Source organism: Sturnira hondurensis, unplaced genomic scaffold, assembly GCF_014824575.4.
Source record: "Sturnira hondurensis isolate 20B ecotype Veracruz unplaced genomic scaffold, ASM1482457v3 Scaffold0024822, whole genome shotgun sequence".
Lineage (NCBI taxonomy): Eukaryota > Metazoa > Chordata > Mammalia > Chiroptera > Phyllostomidae > Sturnira > Sturnira hondurensis.
The window spans coordinates 5227455-5245827 of record NW_028097453.1 but is presented as its reverse complement, the minus strand read 5'-3'; the positions used below and the strand labels follow the sequence as shown (position 1 = coordinate 5245827).

The 18373-nt window shown below is 49.7% G+C and overlaps 1 protein-coding gene across 1 annotated transcript in view; it reads right to left on the bottom strand.

The window, feature by feature from the left end:
• PTGFRN (prostaglandin F2 receptor inhibitor) overlaps nucleotides 1–18373 on the bottom strand; it is a 75214-nt gene that overhangs the window by 4498 nt on the left and 52343 nt on the right. The window contains exons 6-8 of the mRNA XM_037038789.1: nucleotides 13645–14064; nucleotides 4925–5032; nucleotides 213–518 (exon numbers count right to left, since the gene is read on the bottom strand). Of these exons, the coding sequence (XP_036894684.1) occupies nucleotides 213–518; nucleotides 4925–5032; nucleotides 13645–14064 (834 nt within the window). The remainder of the gene's footprint in view (nucleotides 1–212; nucleotides 519–4924; nucleotides 5033–13644; nucleotides 14065–18373) is intronic.

The following is an 18373-nucleotide window of genomic DNA, read 5'->3' as shown; positions in this document are numbered from 1 at the left end:
CTTTCCAGTGGATCTTAAAAACCATTTCTCGGTGGTGCCCCCAGCATCTGATACCAAAGCTCGGCCAACAGCAAGGGCTGCCTGCGCCCTTTCTGGTTCCGGCCCCACCAGGCCCAGAGGAAGCCAGGCCGAGTTTGGGCACATTCCTCAAGTCGGGGAGACCTGGCTTCTGTCAGCTGCAGTCCCGAGCATTGTTTGCACGTCGCTCTTACCATCCATCTTCACAGTTAGAAAGACGGGCTTGGAGTAGATCTCTGCCTCCTTCTGCCAGGAACCCGTGGGGGACCTCACCCAGGGGGTCACGGAACAGTAGTAGTTGCCGAAGTCCTGGTCCTCGGCGCCATGCACCCGCAGCAGGAACTCCAGCACGCTCACGCGCTCCAGGCTGAGGTCGCTCTTCTGGTCCCTACGGGCTATGCTCACAATGCCCTTCCGGTCCAGGGAAGACAGGAGGACAGGAGCCTTGTCCAGGCCGAAGGAGTGCACCGCAAACCAGGACACATCGAAGGCCATGTCATCTACGGATCACCAAGCCAACACCCTGGGGTCAGTGCAATGGGCAGAAACACCATGTGTGGCTAACATGCAGGGCGCCTGACACCGGGCCGGCGCTGCTCTGCCTGCCTAGGCCCCACCGAGGCCTCACACCAACCCTGTGGGGAGGGCACTTTCACACCCTGTGCTGGACCAAAGACCTGTGAGGTCACACAGCCAGCAGGGGGCGCAGCATGTGTCTTAACCCAGGGAGTCCAGCCCCAGGGTCCCTCCCTCCCCGGTAACCTCATTGCTGCCACCACTCAGCCTGAGGATCACAGGAAGAGGAGTGAGACCCCAGCTGTCTCCTACAAAGAGCACAGGATGTAAAGCCAGCATGTGGTGACATCACACCCTGTGTCTCCCAAAGAAAGCAGGGTCCTGAGGCATTTTGGGCAGAAGCACCCAAGACTGGAAGGACACAAAAGTCCTAAGAAACAAAAGGTTCGTCAAGGGAATCGTACAGAAATTTGAGTCGTAAACAGTTCAGATTCTACTGTTCGCTGTGGTTCCCCCCCAACCCCTGCAGAAATGCGTACGTTCAGAACCAGAGGATAAAATGTCAAGCTGAGAAAATGGAACACAGTTTAACAGTCCCAGGGAGTAATGCTGCTGAATCGTAAAGTGTGCTGCGAAATTAAGGTTCTAACAGCCTCCCATAAATTAATGCGGGCATTAGAGAAAGAAGACTTTGGCACAAGTGGTAATTCTCCAAGACTGTGGAGGGAGAGTATCTACCACGGGCCCCGACCTCTTCTTTCGATCGCTACCCACTGGTTTCAAGCGTGTCGGGCCTGAGACTCTCCAGCAAGCAAGAAAGACCTGCAACACCACCAACGCCGTTTTATCTTAAATTCACGTGACCAGGCTTTCTATGCAAAGGTTAAATAGCACAATTTTGGTTAAACAAAGTAACACCCATGTAGTGAAAATAATACACATTGTAACCTCAGAAAGCACATCATAAGGCAAATGAATTGCAATATTCAGACGCCTGCAAGAATTACTACACAACTATCCACGTGATCGTTCCTTTTCAACTCACTCTAAAGATGTTAAGGGCCTTGGAAAACCTCAGCTCTGCCACCAGGGTGACGGCTCTCTACTCTCATCTTCAAAATACTTTCTTTTACTCCCCATCGGCCACGGTGGCACCTGAGCAAACAATCCGACTGTTTCCACAGGGCAGGTTGTCTCTTGCCCGGAAGCCCGGCTCCCGGGGGGTGGGGGGCAGAGGGGTACCTGCAGCCCTGTCCTGCAGGAGAAGTCTAGCTCAGAGTTGCTGTCACCTGCAGGTGCTGGGGGTGACTGACAGCAAAAAGTCACACCCAGTCCCTGTGCCTTGTGCCCAGACTCTGAGCCCAGTCCTGCTGTGCCTCCCAGTGTGGCGGTGGCCAGGCGGCAGGGCCAGGCTCAGCGGGCTGCACCCCCAGCACCAGCGCTCATTAGCCACATGACCTGGGTGAGTCACTGAAATTCACGGTGACTTAGTTTCCACATCTGTAAGATGAAAAGAACACCACCACCATGATTAAGATAGTTATCTTCATAAGATGCGCAGAACAGCACCTGCAATGTAGTAAGTGCGCAATAAAAGTTGGTTGCCATGAACAACATCTTCATCTCCACAGTTGGACATACAAGTCTACAAACAGCTGTTGCTGACAGGAGGGCATTACCGCCCGGAGCAGCGGCTCCTGGGCCCTGTCCTGACCAGCTGGTGCACCGAGCCCCCCGCTGCCGCGGGTGTTGGCTGCTTATGCTCTCACACCTTGACTGTCCTGCAGAGGACTGGTGTTAGCTGACCGAAGCCACCTCCTGGAGGGTACGGAATGCCCTCCCATCCCAGCCCTTCAGCCTGTGGACAATGACCGACTAATAAGGGGACGTAAGAGCCCAGCCCTTTCCCTTCCCTCGCGCAGGTCATACTCCGTGGTGCCACCCCCCCCTCCAGAGCTTGCACAGGGAGCTGGACTCCTTTAGAATTCGCATCTTAGCCTGGCTTCTCTCCTGCTCTGAGCTGATTCCCTCGCCCCCTCATGGTTTTCTCCTGAGAGCACACCTTCAATTAATCACTCACATACTTGTCTCAGGTTTTGCTTCTAGAAAACCTGACCTGACACGTCACCCCTCGATGGCCACCACCTGCCCCTGCCCTTCCCCGCACCTTGGCACGCGTGTGGCTTGGCACTTGGCCCACGTATGAAACCTGTCCTTTCCGAAAAGAGAATTCCTTCACAGCCCATAGGATGCGTGAGGAAAAACTAAATTACAACTTGTATTTGATTATTCAGAATCCTCCATCCACACAGTCCAAGAGGGCAAAGTTCTGGAAAAGTGTGATCTGTACGATAACAGCTACCTATCACTTTTGCAATTACTCTGGAGGAAAAGACTTGTTAGATTAAGGGCACCATTGGTGACCCATTAATTTACTGAGAAAGAACACTTAAATGATTTATTTTTGCATCTATCATAAATAAGCTTTAAGGGTAAAAACGGCATTATCTCATTCTAGCTTTCAGAAAGTATTGCCCTCCCCTTCCCCTGGCATCGTTTTCTATTTTCACCTTCGTTTTCACTTGTAAATTCTCCTGTGCGTCCTCAGTCCTCAGGTCCTCGGCAGGACACAGTCATGTGCAGTATGATGACCACACACTGGGTCCCGTACGGTTATGATGGAGCTGAAGACCTCCTATCACATAGTGCCAGTACAGTCACATCACACGCGTTACTCACACGTGTGTGGTGATGCTGGTGTGAACACACCCACTGCGCTGCCAGCTGCACAGAAGTGCAGCGTGCACAACTCCAGCAGCACGCCGACCACCCGGGTGTGTGTGAGTGCGCCCACGACGTCCGTCCGCATGGTGACGATGCTGCTGACCGACACACTTGGGGGGACCTTGGCTCCTCATTCCTTCCCCCCACCACCACAGCGCTAACCACCTCTGTCGTTTGGGATGGTTTCTGTCTCCTTTTCTTACATTTCTACAAACTCTTCCTTTTCCTGTCTCTAAAGCGCAGCCATGTTTGGGTTCCCTAAGAGAGACAATTCTGGCATCAATCAGCTAGTCCAGGGCCACAAACTATGGCCTGCCGGGCAAATCCGGCCCACCGCCTGTTCTGCGAAGTTGGCCGGGGTCGCAGCTATGCCACTGTCTGCCCATCTCTGCTTTCACACACCACAGCCAAGCCGTCGCTGCACGGACCACCTGGCCCACGGGGCCGAAAGCACTGCCCACCTGGGTCCTTTACAGAAACTACTCGCCAACTCTGAACGGGCTGCTACCTGCACCTTCAACCAGTGGTTCCGCAGGGGCCAGACCTGGTTTCACTGCATTCCACCCTCCCTTCGCTTATAACCTGCCTTTGATACAGAATGAACGCCTGCTCCTAGCATCCATCCCAGGGCCACATGTCCAGCGGTCTCTGCACAGAACCCTGCAAAACCTGTACAGAACTGGCCTTTTTAAGGTACAAAAGTGGCCTGGGAGAGGCCATGGCTCTGCTTGCGATGGGGTGGGTGGCACAAAGATGCCCAAGGTCAAAGCAGGCAGAGGAGACGGGCGGCCCCCAGGCAGTGAGTCAGCCGATCCACGAGCTCTTCAGAAGGCAGAGGTGGGTAGGGTCCTGCCCGGCAACATAGACATCTAAGTGCAGTTGCATTGGACGTTCCTTTAACGAAAAGTAAGAGAGGGACGTTGCCTGTCACAAAGGGCGGCCAGGCAGAAAGGGTGTAAGACTAAGGGTCCACACGTCTTTGGCATCCTGCTAGCGATGCCAATATTTTCTGCAAAGGAAAATTTACAAAGGTTTTCTAAGAATTTAATCTACACTAGCAACCCTCGGTCACTTCCTACTTGTCTGTTCTTTTGGGCATTGCTTCATGGCGTCGGTCACTCTCTGGTATGCTACGGGGATCTCTCTCTCGTCTGTCTCCCTCACGGCGGTGCGAGTGCCGTGAGGGCAGACTCTGAACGTTTTGCTCGCTCCTCCACACCCAGAGTCTCGAGCAGCACCCGTGCACGAGGAGCTCGATAAATATCGGAGCGGGTAGGTGAATGAAAGACCAAGGTGAGGAGCCTGGGCCACCGCTGGATCTCAAATCGGCCTGCATCAGCCCTCGAAGCGGCCGCTGATCGCCTTGACAACCAGATTAAATATCTGGATGCGTTTCCAATCCATCTAAGGGACAGATGCATCCATTCAACAGATACTTATTGAACACCTACCGAGAACAAAGTCCTGAGTCAAGCAGTTTGGGGATAAACAGACAACCCAGCCCCTGACTTGCACACCTGCGAAACACAGCAGGGATGATGCCAGACACATTTACAAAAAGCCGAGGGGGGGGCGGGGGGGGAGGAGAAGAGGTGGGGAGAAGTACCTGGATCCAGGGCTGCGCCTTCGACAGTGACGATGCAGAACAATTTGATCAGGTCTCCCCGGATGACTGACGGAGTGTCGGAGTACACAGAGGCATTGAACACGGGGCCTGGAAGAAAGCGACCCTCATCATTCTCTCTGTCACTTCCAAGTCCCACTCTCTAAGTGAGGCCATCTGAGTGAGTCTCCCTTTCCCTGGGATGCGACTAGAAACGCAAAATAAAAGGTGTGCCAAGGCCGCTTCTCTTCCCTGGAGACGGGCCAAGCCTAGGCACACCCAAATGCGCTCCATTTTAAGATTACAATCAGATAGAACTCTTCCTAAAGAATTACTTTGCTTCTCTAGATTGAGCGCAGGTTTGTGAACTGAGGGATCGCAGTTCGATTCCCAGTCAGGGCACATGCCTGGGTTGCAGGCCAGTTCCCAGGGAGGGACACACGAGAGGCAACCGTACATTGATATTTCACTCCCTTTCTCCTTCCCTTCCCCTCTAAAGATAAATAAATAAAATCTCTCTCTAAAAAAAAAAACAGAATTACTTTGCTTCTGGCTCTTCCTTTACAGCTTTTCTGACAACAGCCCGTGGTCATGTGGAGGACACCCCAGCCTCCCACCCAGACAGAGCCATGTTGTTTCTGGTTCCCCGTGGTTCACTTCCAGGCCTAGGGGCTTGGAAATGAGAGGAATAGGGGCTGAATCGGGGACACTGTGGGCCCTGGTGGAGTGAGCAGCCTCATTGTGCTGGTGCTGGGGACAGGGCGCTGGGCTAAGAGGCTGAAATGCGGGAAGGAGCCACACATGCCGACGATGACACCACTTCCAGCACGTGTCCTGGGCAAGGTGCCGATCTGCTGGGGGAAGTGGGCGGTGGGGATATGCCTTTAAAAAAACCAAGCTGCCCGGACAGGATTTGCCTTGCACACCCTCCTGAGAACACTCCCTGGCTACCCGGTGCGCTTTTAGAGAAGGGCCCTCTCCTTCCTCCAAAGGCCAGAAGCTGGCCCTCCCCACACCACGCCGACTCCCCACAGTACCATCTCCCACAAGGCAGGACTGCTGCCTCCGAGCTTTCCAGCTGCAAGGCCATGAGCACACGCGTGAGCAACAAAACCAAAAGGGTAAAGCCTGAGCACATCAAGAGAAGTATCTGTGGCTCCTGTCCCCTTCTCAGGCAGGAGGGAGCTAGGGACTCCACTTGCTTTTTAACCCCTTCATGGCTCACTTTTTGGGGACAGCATTCTGCAGCTTTAAGCCAGCCTGAGCCTAAACAGCCCAGCATTGACTTCATCCTAATTCATAACACCTAGGGACAGACAAACCCAAAGAAGATTCTAGAATACCAACACCATGGGATTTCCGTGGAGCTTCCTGGGAAGCAAAGACAGATGGCCCTGGGCACTGATTCTGAAACTCATTAGAAGCTAAGAATATAGGTGTTACCACCTTTTAAATCGGATTACCAGAAATAAAACAGTCCCTTTCTTTTTTTTTCAACATCTAAAAAAAATGACGATGAGAGAGGAAAAGGTCGTGTTTGCAGCCCAATCAGGCAAAGAATGGAAAAAGGCTGTTTTTTTTTTTTCCTGTGTGACCTGCAGGGTGACTTGGTCAGACTGCTTTCCCAACACCAAGTCCCTGAGTCATCTGTTTTGCTGAGAGAAAGACGAAGGGCGGTTGGCGAATGTGGAAACCTTGTGGGGTTAGACAGCCCGGGGTGGGTTTGGCTGAGTCCAGATTAACAAGGAGGGAATTTAACTCGAGGGATGGAGAACAGGACCGAACAGCAGTCCCAGGAAACAGGAAGGGAGGAAAGCACAGAAGGCAATGTTACCTTCCACTAGGCATCGCCTCCCTCAGTGACCTCCGCCCTCAGCCATGGTGCCCCAGGTCCTTCCCACCCTGCATGTGCTCTGCTTATGGCAGCGAGGGGAGAAAGGATAGAGCTGGCTCGGAGGTCACACCTGGGGGACGGCATGCCACACGTGGCCACCCGTGGGTCCAGGTGAACAGTGGGGACCACGTTTCACAGTAATAAAACAGAGCTATATCGGGGGGGCTTTCTTCAAGTATCCAGGCCCCTTCTAGGAGAATGCAATGTGACAAAGCATAAAGAGATTCTCGTATTGGATTTAGGTTTTCATTTACCTAATTTGAACCAGCACGGGGAGGCTTACCTAATTTGGACAAATTTCCCTTTCTTTTCTTTACGTTACCAGAGAAAACCCCAAACGCCTTGCAGGTCACGAGCTGCGGTCCCTGTGTTCCCCGCTGGCCCGGGCTGTGGGGACAGTGGAGCATTTGTGCCGCGGCCCACCGTGCAGGCCAGGACAGGAAAAGGCCTTCATCGTGAACTCTGCCCGAGGCTGTTTTTCTGCTATGAAACCCACTCGCTGCTAACGTGGGTCATTATTCCGGGCTTAGAAGTATTTTCGTTATGGCCAGTTTCTGTGGCATTGTTGTTTTGTGCAGGGATTTGTCTGGTCAACTTCAAGATGACAGACTAAGGCACAGAGAATTTAAGTGAAAACCCAGAGTCACTAGGGGTCCCCAGATTCCAAGTCTGCAGAGAGTGTATGCATTGCTTGGCTTTTAAATACAAACATTGACACAAACCATCTTCCAACTCCAGCCCATAAAAGAAGGCTGTTAACAGCAATATTTCTGTGAAAGCCAAAACTGCAGACCATCTGGGTGTCCACCAATAGCGTGACGGCTAACCAAATTCTAGTAGGTTTAGTCATTCCAGTTGGTGTTTATCTAGAATTTGTTATAACATGGAAAATGTTTATCTCATCATGTTAAATGGGGGTGGGGGGGGAAGCAGGTCATAAAACTGTATATACAGTCTGATCTCAAAGTTATGGAGACAACATACAAGAGAAAAATTCTAGGAAGACAGAGACTGCAAATTAAGGGTATCGCTGATCCTCTTCTCCTTCTTTCTACTTTACTATATTTTCCCATTTCTCTGTTATAGAGAAAAAATTTATTTGTATTCTCTTAACAGACCAGAACCTTTAACACTGTCCTTCCACCGAGAGGCAAATACCCTGGGGTCCAGAACAGGAAGGGGGCCACCAGGGAGGGCCTCTCTGCTGTGTGCGTCTGACAGTGCGCTGTTGATTTCCAAGAAGCGATGACTCTTCGGTATCAAGTCGGTGTTTGCTGGGAGCTATTCAGGGCTACGGCACTATGCCGGCTGCTGGTTCTGATGACAGTACCTCTTCAACTGTGAACTGGACGTGATGACCCCAGAGATTTAAATAAAGACCTTAGGCAGTCTATTCACCCTGGAAGCCATAGCGATTTTTTTCTGTTATGCTGACCCTTAAAGAATTGAGAAATATATTCAATATCCATTCCTTACCCAGAGATACAAGAGATTTTATGTCTCCCCTCTTCCTCGTATCAGTTTTTAAAGAAATTTTAAGTAAGAAACATAAGATGGAATACATGACTACAGACAATAAAGATACACGAATAAAAGAGAAAAAAACACATAATCATCTGAATCTTCACGGACACAGGAAAAGCATTTGAAAACAACCAAGGCCTCTTTCTGATAAAAACACTCAGCAGACCAGGGATGAAAGGAACTTTCCGCAACTGAAAACAGGGCGGCTACAGGATACGTACAGGTCTCCTGACACTTGATAGCGAAAGACTAAGCACACCCTCCCCCCATACACAAGGTCAGGGACAAGACAAAGATGTCCATTTGAGTCACCACTATTAAACACTGTACTAGAGGTTCTAGCCAGGGAAATTACGCAAGAAAAAGAAATATAAGGTATTCAATTTGGAGAGGAAGAAGTAAAACTACCTTTATTTGCAGGGCACACACGAGAATAAACCAATGAATGCATAAGTAAGTGGAACAACAAATCAATGTTTCTCTCCCTTCCTCTTTCTCTCGTATAAAAACAAATTTAATTTAAATAAAAAGAAAAAATAGCCCTGGCTGGTGTAGCTCAGTGGATTGAGCGCAGGCCTGCAAACCAAAGGATCACAGTTCAATTCCCAGTCAGGGCACATGCCTGGGTTGCACGCCAGTTCCCAGAAGGGGATGCATGAGAGGCAATCATACATTGATATTTCTCTCTCTCCTTCCCTTCCCCTCTAAAGATAAATAAATAAAATCTTAAAGAAAAAACTCAAAGAATCAGCTAAAAGACTATAAAAATAAGTTCAGCAAGGTTGTAGAATACAAGAAAAATATACAAAACTCAGTTGTGTTTCTATAGATTTGAGACAAATTGACTGAAAAGGAAATTAAGCACATAATCCCATTTATGAGAGTTATCAGAACGTATTTAGGATAAATTTAAAGAAAGAAGTTTGAGATTTATACACTGAAAACTACGAACCACCACTGGCAGAAATTAAAGAAGGCTCCAACACATGGAAAGACCTTCCATGTGGAAAGGAACACAACAGTGTTGAATGGCAATACTCTTCAAACTGATCTACAGATTTAATACAAACCCCACCAAAGTCCAAGCTATCCTAAACTACATATGGAAACAAAAAAGACCCAGAATTGCCACAGCAACTTAAAAAAGAATAAAGTCGGGAGGTTTACTCTTAGTTGCAAAACTCATGGGCCCTGGCCAGGTAGTTCAGTTGGTTAGAGCACCATCCCAATATGCCAAGGTTTCAGTCCCTGGTCAGGGCACATACAAGAATCAGCCAATGAATGCACAAATAAGTGGAACAACAAACTGATGTTTCTCTTACTCTCTCCCAATCCTCTCTCTCAAATTTTAAAAACACTACCACAAAGCTATAGTCATCAAACAATGTGTTACTAGCATAGAAACAGACACATAAATCAATGTGAGAACCGAGAGTCCAGAAATAAACCCTTACAGTTATGATCACACCATTTCTGACAAGAGTGCCAAGGCAAGTCAATGGGAGAAAGAACAGTCAAACGGTGCTAGGACAGCTGGGTGTTCACATGCAAAAGAATAAAGCCGAATCCCTTCCTCATACCACACACAAAAGAATTAACTCAAAAAATAAACTGGGCCCTCGTGGACGTGGCTCAGTGCATGGAGTGCTGGACTGCAAACGGAAAGGTCACCAGTTTGATTCCCCGTCAGGGCACATGCCTCGGTTGTGGGCCAGGTCCCCAGTAGGGGGCGCGCGAGAGGCATCACACATTGATGTTTCTCTCCTTCATTTCCCCTCTCTCTGAACATAAATCTATAAAATCTTTTAAAAAATAAATTAGATTTTGTCAAAATTAAAAACTTGGGTGCTTCAAGGGACACCATTAAGAAGTGAAAAGACAACCCACAGAGTAGTCTGTTAAGAAACGTGTATCTAGACTAAGAAAAACTCTACTGGTCAACAACACAAATAACAATTTTAAAATGGGCAGATGATTTGAATAGATATTTCTCCAGAGTTACGACCAATAACTACATGAAAAGATGCTCAGTATCAACAGTCATTAGGGAAATACAAGTTAAAATGACAGTGAAATACTACTTCACACGCACTATGCTGACGATAATCAAAAACATGGAGTAATTAGTCTCATACTTTGCTGGTGGGAATGCAGCTGCTTTGGAAAACGGTTTGGCGGTTCGTCAAAGAGTTCAGCCCAGTTACCACATGACCCAGGGTCACTCCTGAGAAGTGAAAACCTGCGTCTACACAAAGCTGGAGGGCTAGTTGACGTCAGCATTGTTCGAAGCAGACACCACCTAAATGCCCACCAACGGATAAATGATAAACACGCTGTGATGTATCCGTGCAAGGGAATATTATCTACCTACACGAGGGGAGGAAGTACTGAGACATGCTAACATCAATGAAGCTTACAAAGACTGTGTGAAAGTGCCCCAAAATGGAAGTCCGCGTCCATGATTCACTGCAGATGAACCGTCCAGGAGGGGCGGATCCACAGAGACAGAAAAGCTGGGGGCGGGGAGAGGGGAGCGATGGTTAGTGGGCACAGAGGTTCTTTTAGAGTGATGAGTAAGTTCCGGAACCAGATACAGCTCCATAAATACACTAAAACCATTGAGCTGTGTTCTGTCCATGGGTGCCTTTTCAGGTAAGTTACTATAGCTCAATAAAGCCAATATTTAAAAACCAACAAGCAGAGAACAATTAAAAAAAATAAAAGAGCAGTGTGCTTCCACTGTTCTTTCCAAATCTAAGGACTTACATCAACATTTACTCTTTATTAATCTAAGGGTGAAGAACTTAAAAGGCGGCTGGAGATTATTTCACTATACACACCTGAATTTTTAGAGCTGAGTATAGATTTATATGCTCAGAAATTCCTAACTGGAACCCAAGGCAGATTTAGTAAAAGCACCATATACTAAAACTCACAAATGATGATCCTTTGTGTTGATATTCTAAGTAATGTTGGGAATCAAAGACTTTTATGTCATTTACCTGCTAACACATACAACCATATACAGATTTGTTAGGGAAGCTTAATGAATTACAAGATGAATAAGAAATATTTCTATTGGAAAATATCTATCTATGCCATGTTAAAAAAAAAAAAGGTGAACCATTCTACCTTAGAGGATAAAAACACTTCACTTACCAAAGATAGAATCAATTCACAAGAGACATAAAAACGCCCTTGTTTTCACTAACGTTTCGAAAGATGAACACCATGAATAACTACTCTTAACCAGCCAGGTAAACAGACATATCCGCCCACCACTGCAGCTCCAGTGGCTGGACGGATTGGCAGGACATCGTCCCGTCCAAAAGGAAGGTTGGCCATGAGGCTGGACACGGCAGTATTCCACACTCAGTCCCTGTGTGGAATACTGCGCTGATCTGTTGGGCCTAAAATAGTGCCCGTCACCTCCAGTCCTAGGGACCCGCCGGAGGGAAAGCCGAGGGGCCAGACACACCTGGGGCCTTATCGCTGCATCTCCCATCTTTGGCACGTCATTCAGCCTCTCTCGAGGCTCAGCGCCCCCTGCCTTTATTTACACGCTGCCATGCTTCCTAAAGATTCTGAAATGGCTGGTTTTTATAAAATCCACACCCAAGGGTATGTTTATTTTTAGAGAGAGAGGCAGGGGGGAGGAGAGAAAGACAGAGAGACAGACAGACACCAACAGAGAAAGAGAGAAAGAGAGAAACATTGATATGAGAGAGAAGCATCAATCTGTTGTTGCCCACACGAGTCCTGACCTGGCATTGAACCTGACCCCTTTTGGTACAGTACGGGACGACACTCCAACCAGCCGAGCCACCCAGCCAGGGCTGAAACAGCTCTTTATCTGTTTTTTTAAAATGAGGGTAGTATGTTCATGCAAAAAAACTGTCCATGAATATTTATGCAGCATTATTCAAAATAGTCAAGAACTGGAAACACTCAAACGGCCATTAGCGAATGAGTGGGTGAACAAAACGCGGTGCAGCCACAAGATGAAATATTACTCAGTCACGAAAGGCACGAAGACCTGATCCCTGCTGCCCCATGGAGACATTATGCTGCAGCGAAAGAAGCCAGGCAGGAAGACCACATATTGTGCTCCATTGATGTGAAATGTCCAGACTGGGCAAGTTTACAGAGACAGGGCTCAATTAGTGGTTGCTGGGAGGCTGCAGGTTGTGGGGTCAGGGGTGGGAACTGAAGGATGTCTGCTAAGGGGTGTGGGGTGTCTCTGGCATACAACGAAAATGTTCTGTAATTGATCGTTGTGATGACTGCACTACACTGCGAATGCACTGAAAGCCACTGCATTATATACTTAAAAATTTTTTTAAATATTTTATTTATTTATCTTTAGAAAGAGGGGTGGGAGGGAGAAAGACAGGGAGAGAAACATCAAGGTGTGATGCCTCTCACTTGCCCCCTACTGGGGACCTGGCCTGCAACCCAGGCATGTGCCCTGACTGGGAATCGAACCAACAACCTTCGGCTCACAGGCCTGTGCTCAGTCCGCTGAGCCACACCATCGGGGCTGGATTTTGTGTGTGTATGTGTAGGGAAAGGGTGGGGGTGGGCTGGGGTGGAGGGAGACACTGGAGGCATTTTTAGGTGTCATCACTGAGGGGTGGGGCTGTGAGGTGCAATTAGCAGGGAGAGGCCAGGAATGCTTAACGTCCTACAACCAGGGCTGCCCGCTGTAGCAGATAAAAGTTACAGTTGGGTAGGGTGGCCACAGCAAGTACCGGGCTCCCAGTTAAATTTGAATCCAATTAACAGTGCTGTCCATCTGAAACCCAAGTTAAACTGGGCACCCTGTATTGAACCTGGCGACCCGACCTCCAAAGCCCAGGACAGGCCACTACAACCAGTATCCAGGTCAAAACTTTCCGAGTGTGCAGGTGGAGAACCCCGCACAGAGCAGAGGTTCTGGACCCCAGTTTATACCACAGTCGCCAGGAGGGCCAGTGAGACTCGGACTGTGAGTGTAAGCCCGCGCTCGGGGAGCACGGTTTGGCCGGCCTGGGGCGGGCCCAGCACGTGCATTTCCTACAGGTTCCCAGGCAAAGCTGTAGTTGGTCACGGACGCCGGTTGGAGAACCACCACCCTGGGGAGAAAGAGGCTGCATACCTCTGTGAGCAGGAGCAAGCCAAGGGTCTAAGCTCCACTACATACTTTAAATAGTGTATGGAATATGAATCGTATCTCAGTAGAGCTGTTAAAAAAAATAAAGCCATTGGATCAAACCCCCAGGGTCTCTCCTAGCTCCATCTACCACTGCACAGGTTGTCCGCTCACCTGAGGTTTGGAAGTCAATCTCGATGGGGTTGGAGAGACTGGTGGCCGCTTCTCGCCACAGGCTGCCCCTGACAGGAGACCAGGCTGTCACCACGCAGCGGTACAGCCCCGCATCTGACACCTGAGTCTGGTACATCCGATAGCGGAACTCATCCTCCTGCACTTTTTCCAACACGACGCCATCCACCCGGGAGGCATCTGTCCAGTTCTCCAGCTTCACCACAGAATCCTGGTCCAGGGAGATGATGTACTTGGTTTCGTTGGGACTGGAGAGGTCCCCAACAGGCTTCTCAGCCGTGATGAGAACGGAGTAGCGCGGTGACTTAATGTTCTTGGAAGACACTTTGCAAGTCATCTCAAATGTGTTTCCTGCAGCGAAGAAGGGCTTTGGCTGCCTCGCCTTCACCACCAGCACGGAGTCTGCAACGAAGTAGCAGAAACAGGTGATTTCCAATGGGATCACTTACAGTGGATACATATCTGAAAGAGCAATGTCAAGGAGATAGGAATTTATTTGCAAATTGTCACACAATAGCACTTCAGACAATCTGGAAACTCAGAAAGAAAATCACCACTGGATGAAGGAGAGCAGCCTAAAGAGACTTATTGGGTGTGAGGGAAGAGGGAATTGATGGGTGAAGATTTGGTTTTAAGGCTTTTCAACTCCCTGAGAAGTTTTACTCAGAGCAAGAATTTGGGCCCTGGCCAGTGTGGCTCACTTGGTTGGTGTGTTGTCCCACAAATCGAAAAGTCCTCGGTTCGATTCCCGGTCAGGGCACACGCCTGGGTTGCGGCTTCAGTCCCCGGTCAGGGCAGATACAGAGGCAACTGATTGATATTCCTCCCTCACACCACTGCTTCCCTCCCTCTCTTTCTCTCTCCCTTACCCCTCTCTAAAAATAAATCAATAAAATCTAGAAATATTATGAGTTAAAAGAAAGAATATGGGAAGCCTCATTCCCACCCCTCTCCTAGGACGTGCGGGAGAGTCGCTCGGTGATCTGGGCAAGACAGGCTGCAGGCGCCGCCGCGTGCCTCTCCTCCCCGAGGGCCCGCTGGGTGCAGGGGAAGAAGCCTTAGCTTAGCCAGCCTGCTAAGAAGAGGGAAATGTGCTCTCTGTGTAGTCACACGACGCTGACACTACAGATTTTCCCCCAAATGATGGGAGCACACACTTGGAATCTAGTCGCTTCCACCGAGATGCTGTTGGAGCATTCTGAGCAGCGTCCGTGTGCACACTAACTTTAGGTCTTCAGTGTGTCACTCCCCACCTGTCTGTCAAAAAAATAATGATCCCTAAGCACATTAGAAGTCATCTATGTTCAAATGGCTCAGTGTCAGGCACTTGGAAGGTTCTTAAATGTTTGTTGATTAGATGAACAAAGGAATTAAACATTTTTTTTATCCTTTCATGAGATGATGCATCCTATAGTCTGTCCCATTACGCAATGACATTTTTACATTGGGTTTTTTTGGGGAATAGCTGTTGCCCCAAACCTGCTAGCACAGTGTGTATGTCACGGTGTCTCTCCAGCATCTCTGGTTCCTGAGGCCCCACAGAGCCACCCTGATTCTGTCCTGAGTCCACTGTGACTTCAGCCATCTCCTCCTTTGTTAACTTGCTGAGAGCCCCCCCTATTCTCGGCACTGGGAATGCAACAATAAACAAAACATACAGAAGTGCTTTCCTCTCCACGCTAGTGGAGGAAGACAAACAAAGTAAGTAAGTAAAACATATGGGATGGTGAGATGCTGATACGTGTTTAAGAGAAAACAAATCAGGGAAAGAAGAAAATAATGTGGGTTTGGGTGGGGGGTGGGGAGGGCCACATTTGGACTCACTGAGAAGGAATTATCTGAACGAGGACCCGAAGCGGTGAGGGAACGAGGCCTGAGTCCATCTGGGGAACAGCACTCCAGGCACAGGTGCAGCATACAGAAAGCGCAGGGCTGAGGCACACCAGGTGACCGTGGGAACCGTGGGAACCGTGGGAACCGTGGGAATCGTGGGAACTGTGGGAAAGGCAGACTGGCTGAGCAGGGTGGGGTGGGGAGTCGTAGCTGAGGTCAGAAGGGAATGAGGCCAGTTGGTACAGGGCATCCGAGGCTACAGAAAGGATTCTGGATTTTTCTCTGAGGNAGTAAGTAAAACATATGGGATGGTGAGATGCTGATACGTGTTTAAGAGAAAACAAATCAGGGAAAGAAGAAAATAATGTGGGTTTGGGTGGGGGGTGGGGAGGGCCACATTTGGACTCACTGAGAAGGAGTTATCTGAACGAGGACCCGAAGCGGTGAGGGAACGAGGCCTGAGTCCATCTGGGGAACAGCACTCCGGGCACAGGTGCAGCATACAGAAAGCGCAGGGCTGAGGCACACCAGGTGACCGTGGGAACCGTGGGAACCGTGGGAATCGTGGGAACTGTGGGAAAGGCAGACTGGCTGGCAGGGTGGGGTGGGGAGTCGTAGCTGAGGTCAGAAGGGAATGAGGCCAGTTGGTACAGGGCATCCGAGGCTACAGAAAGGATTCTGGATTTTTCTCTGAGGGAGACAGGGAGCCTTTGAAGGTTTGGAGCAGGAGTTTCGGGCCCTGACCCACGTTTCACGGGGACTGCTCTAGCTGCCCACGTACAAGGGCAGAACCAAGAAGACCAGTCGGGAGGCGAGTGATGTTATCCAGGCAGGAGATGGGGGGGGTGCACCTGGTGACGGCACAGTGTGACCAGTGGGGAGATTAGAAATCAACTCTGAAGAATGAGGAATTAAGGATGAGGTTTTTGTCCGAACAACGAGAACGGTGGTGTTAGAAAAGGTGAGGGAAGACCGAAAGTCAAGGAGCCAACACAATGCTGAGTCCAGAGTTCTGGGAAGAGGTCCAGGGTAGGACTACAAAGTTGGAGTCGCTAGAGGGTGGGTGGCATTTAAATGAGCTTAGAGGCGATCACCAAACCAGTGAAGTTTACAGACAAAAGGCCCGAGGCCTACGTGTTGAAGTGGTCTGATGGTCGAGGGTTCGGGTCAGGAGAATGAAGGGGAACCAGCCGGGGGCCCAGAGGAAGAGCTCCCAAATCCTGCGAAGTCAAGTAAGGTGACGAACAATCGGGTTTTGCACTAGGTTGGCCACTAGTAACCTTCCCATCACAAGCAGAGAGGGCGAAAGCGAGTAGACTAGGTACCAGAGAGAATGGCACGAGAGAAACTGGAGACACCAAGTAAAGATAAATCAGACACTTTGGTTACACAGTAGTCCCCCCTTATCCGTGGGGGATACACTCCAAGACCCCCACTGGATTCTGGAGACCACGGAGAGTACCGAACCCTGTACATACTATGTTTTCCTATACATTCATACCTAGGGTAACATATGATTTTTGTTCTTATTAAGTCAAGAACTTTCATCTTTTCACATAAAGAAAGCACGTCATGGCTTCTCTCTGGCACATCCAAATGGCCAGCACCACTGCACGGTTACATGTTGGGGCCACTGTGAAGTACAGTGAGGGCGACTTGCACACAAGGACAGCAGTATGACAGCTGATCCGATTGTCAGGCGGTGACTAGGTGACTAGTGGGTGGAGCCTGCACGGAGTGGAGACGTGGACAGAGGGATGAGTTGAGTCCCAGGAGGGAGACGGAGGGAAGGAGCGGGGTTTCGTCACACTACTCAGACTGGCGTGCAACTTAAAACATAGGAATTGCTCATTTCTGGAATTTCCCATGTAATAGTTTTGGACCTCGGTTGACCACAGGGAACTGAAGTCACATAAAGTAAAGCCATGGGGAAGTGGGGGACAACTGTGAAATAAAAACCAAAGCAACAGGGGGTCAGGGGCATGTGGGGGACAGAAAGATGGAAGGGATGGGAGATGGACATTAGTTTAGCTTAAAAAAAAAAAACACCCGAGAGAGGAGATCTAACCGCCTGTTTAGAAGCCAAAGGGAAAGGTCCAGAAAGAGAAACACCGAAGACACGAGGGAAGCCATGTGGCCGAGGAGCGAGGGGGGCTGGCGGCGGTCAGGACACGAGGCCACGCAACTGGGAGGGAGGGTGTGCGGGAATTCTCCCCATTTCTGTTGTTCAGGGGCGGGGGGAGCTCCTCAGATTCGGCGACGTGCAGTAATCATTTCAGAGAGCAGGGAAGAAAACCCATGGAGGAAACGCAGCAGGGTGCCCAGGGAGTGCCGACAGCCCCCTTGACTGAATGATCGCAGATCTCGCCGGAAACGAGGCCACTCAGCATCTCACGTGCTTTTCTCCAGCCACACTCAGCTCTGCAGATGCCGCGAGCGGGCGGCCGAGGGCTGGCTTTGAACCGGGCTGTGGTTCAGCCGGGATTTAGCAAGGCCCGGAGCTAAGGGCACGGGCTGGGGATGACTGTGCCTGGGAACGTGGGCTAGGTAACAGCCGGGTGACCCCAACTTATTCGACCTCCCACCCCCAATGTATCTAAGAATGAAGAAGATGCTCTTAAAAAGTCCACGAGACAACAGGTATACATTGGACCACCCTGCGCAAATGGCTGCCCTCTGTGAGACAGAGGTGAAGACGATGGGCGGGAAGGGCAGCGCAAGGCAGCAGGATTAAGGCACTGTCCATCGTCTTGGTGGGCTGAAGACCTGATGTGGGAGTACTACAGAGAATGATCTAGAAAGACAGGAGTGTGTGCAGAGAGTAGAATGTTTGGAATTGAAGAGTATGGGGGTCTTTCAATGATCAGACGTGAGACAG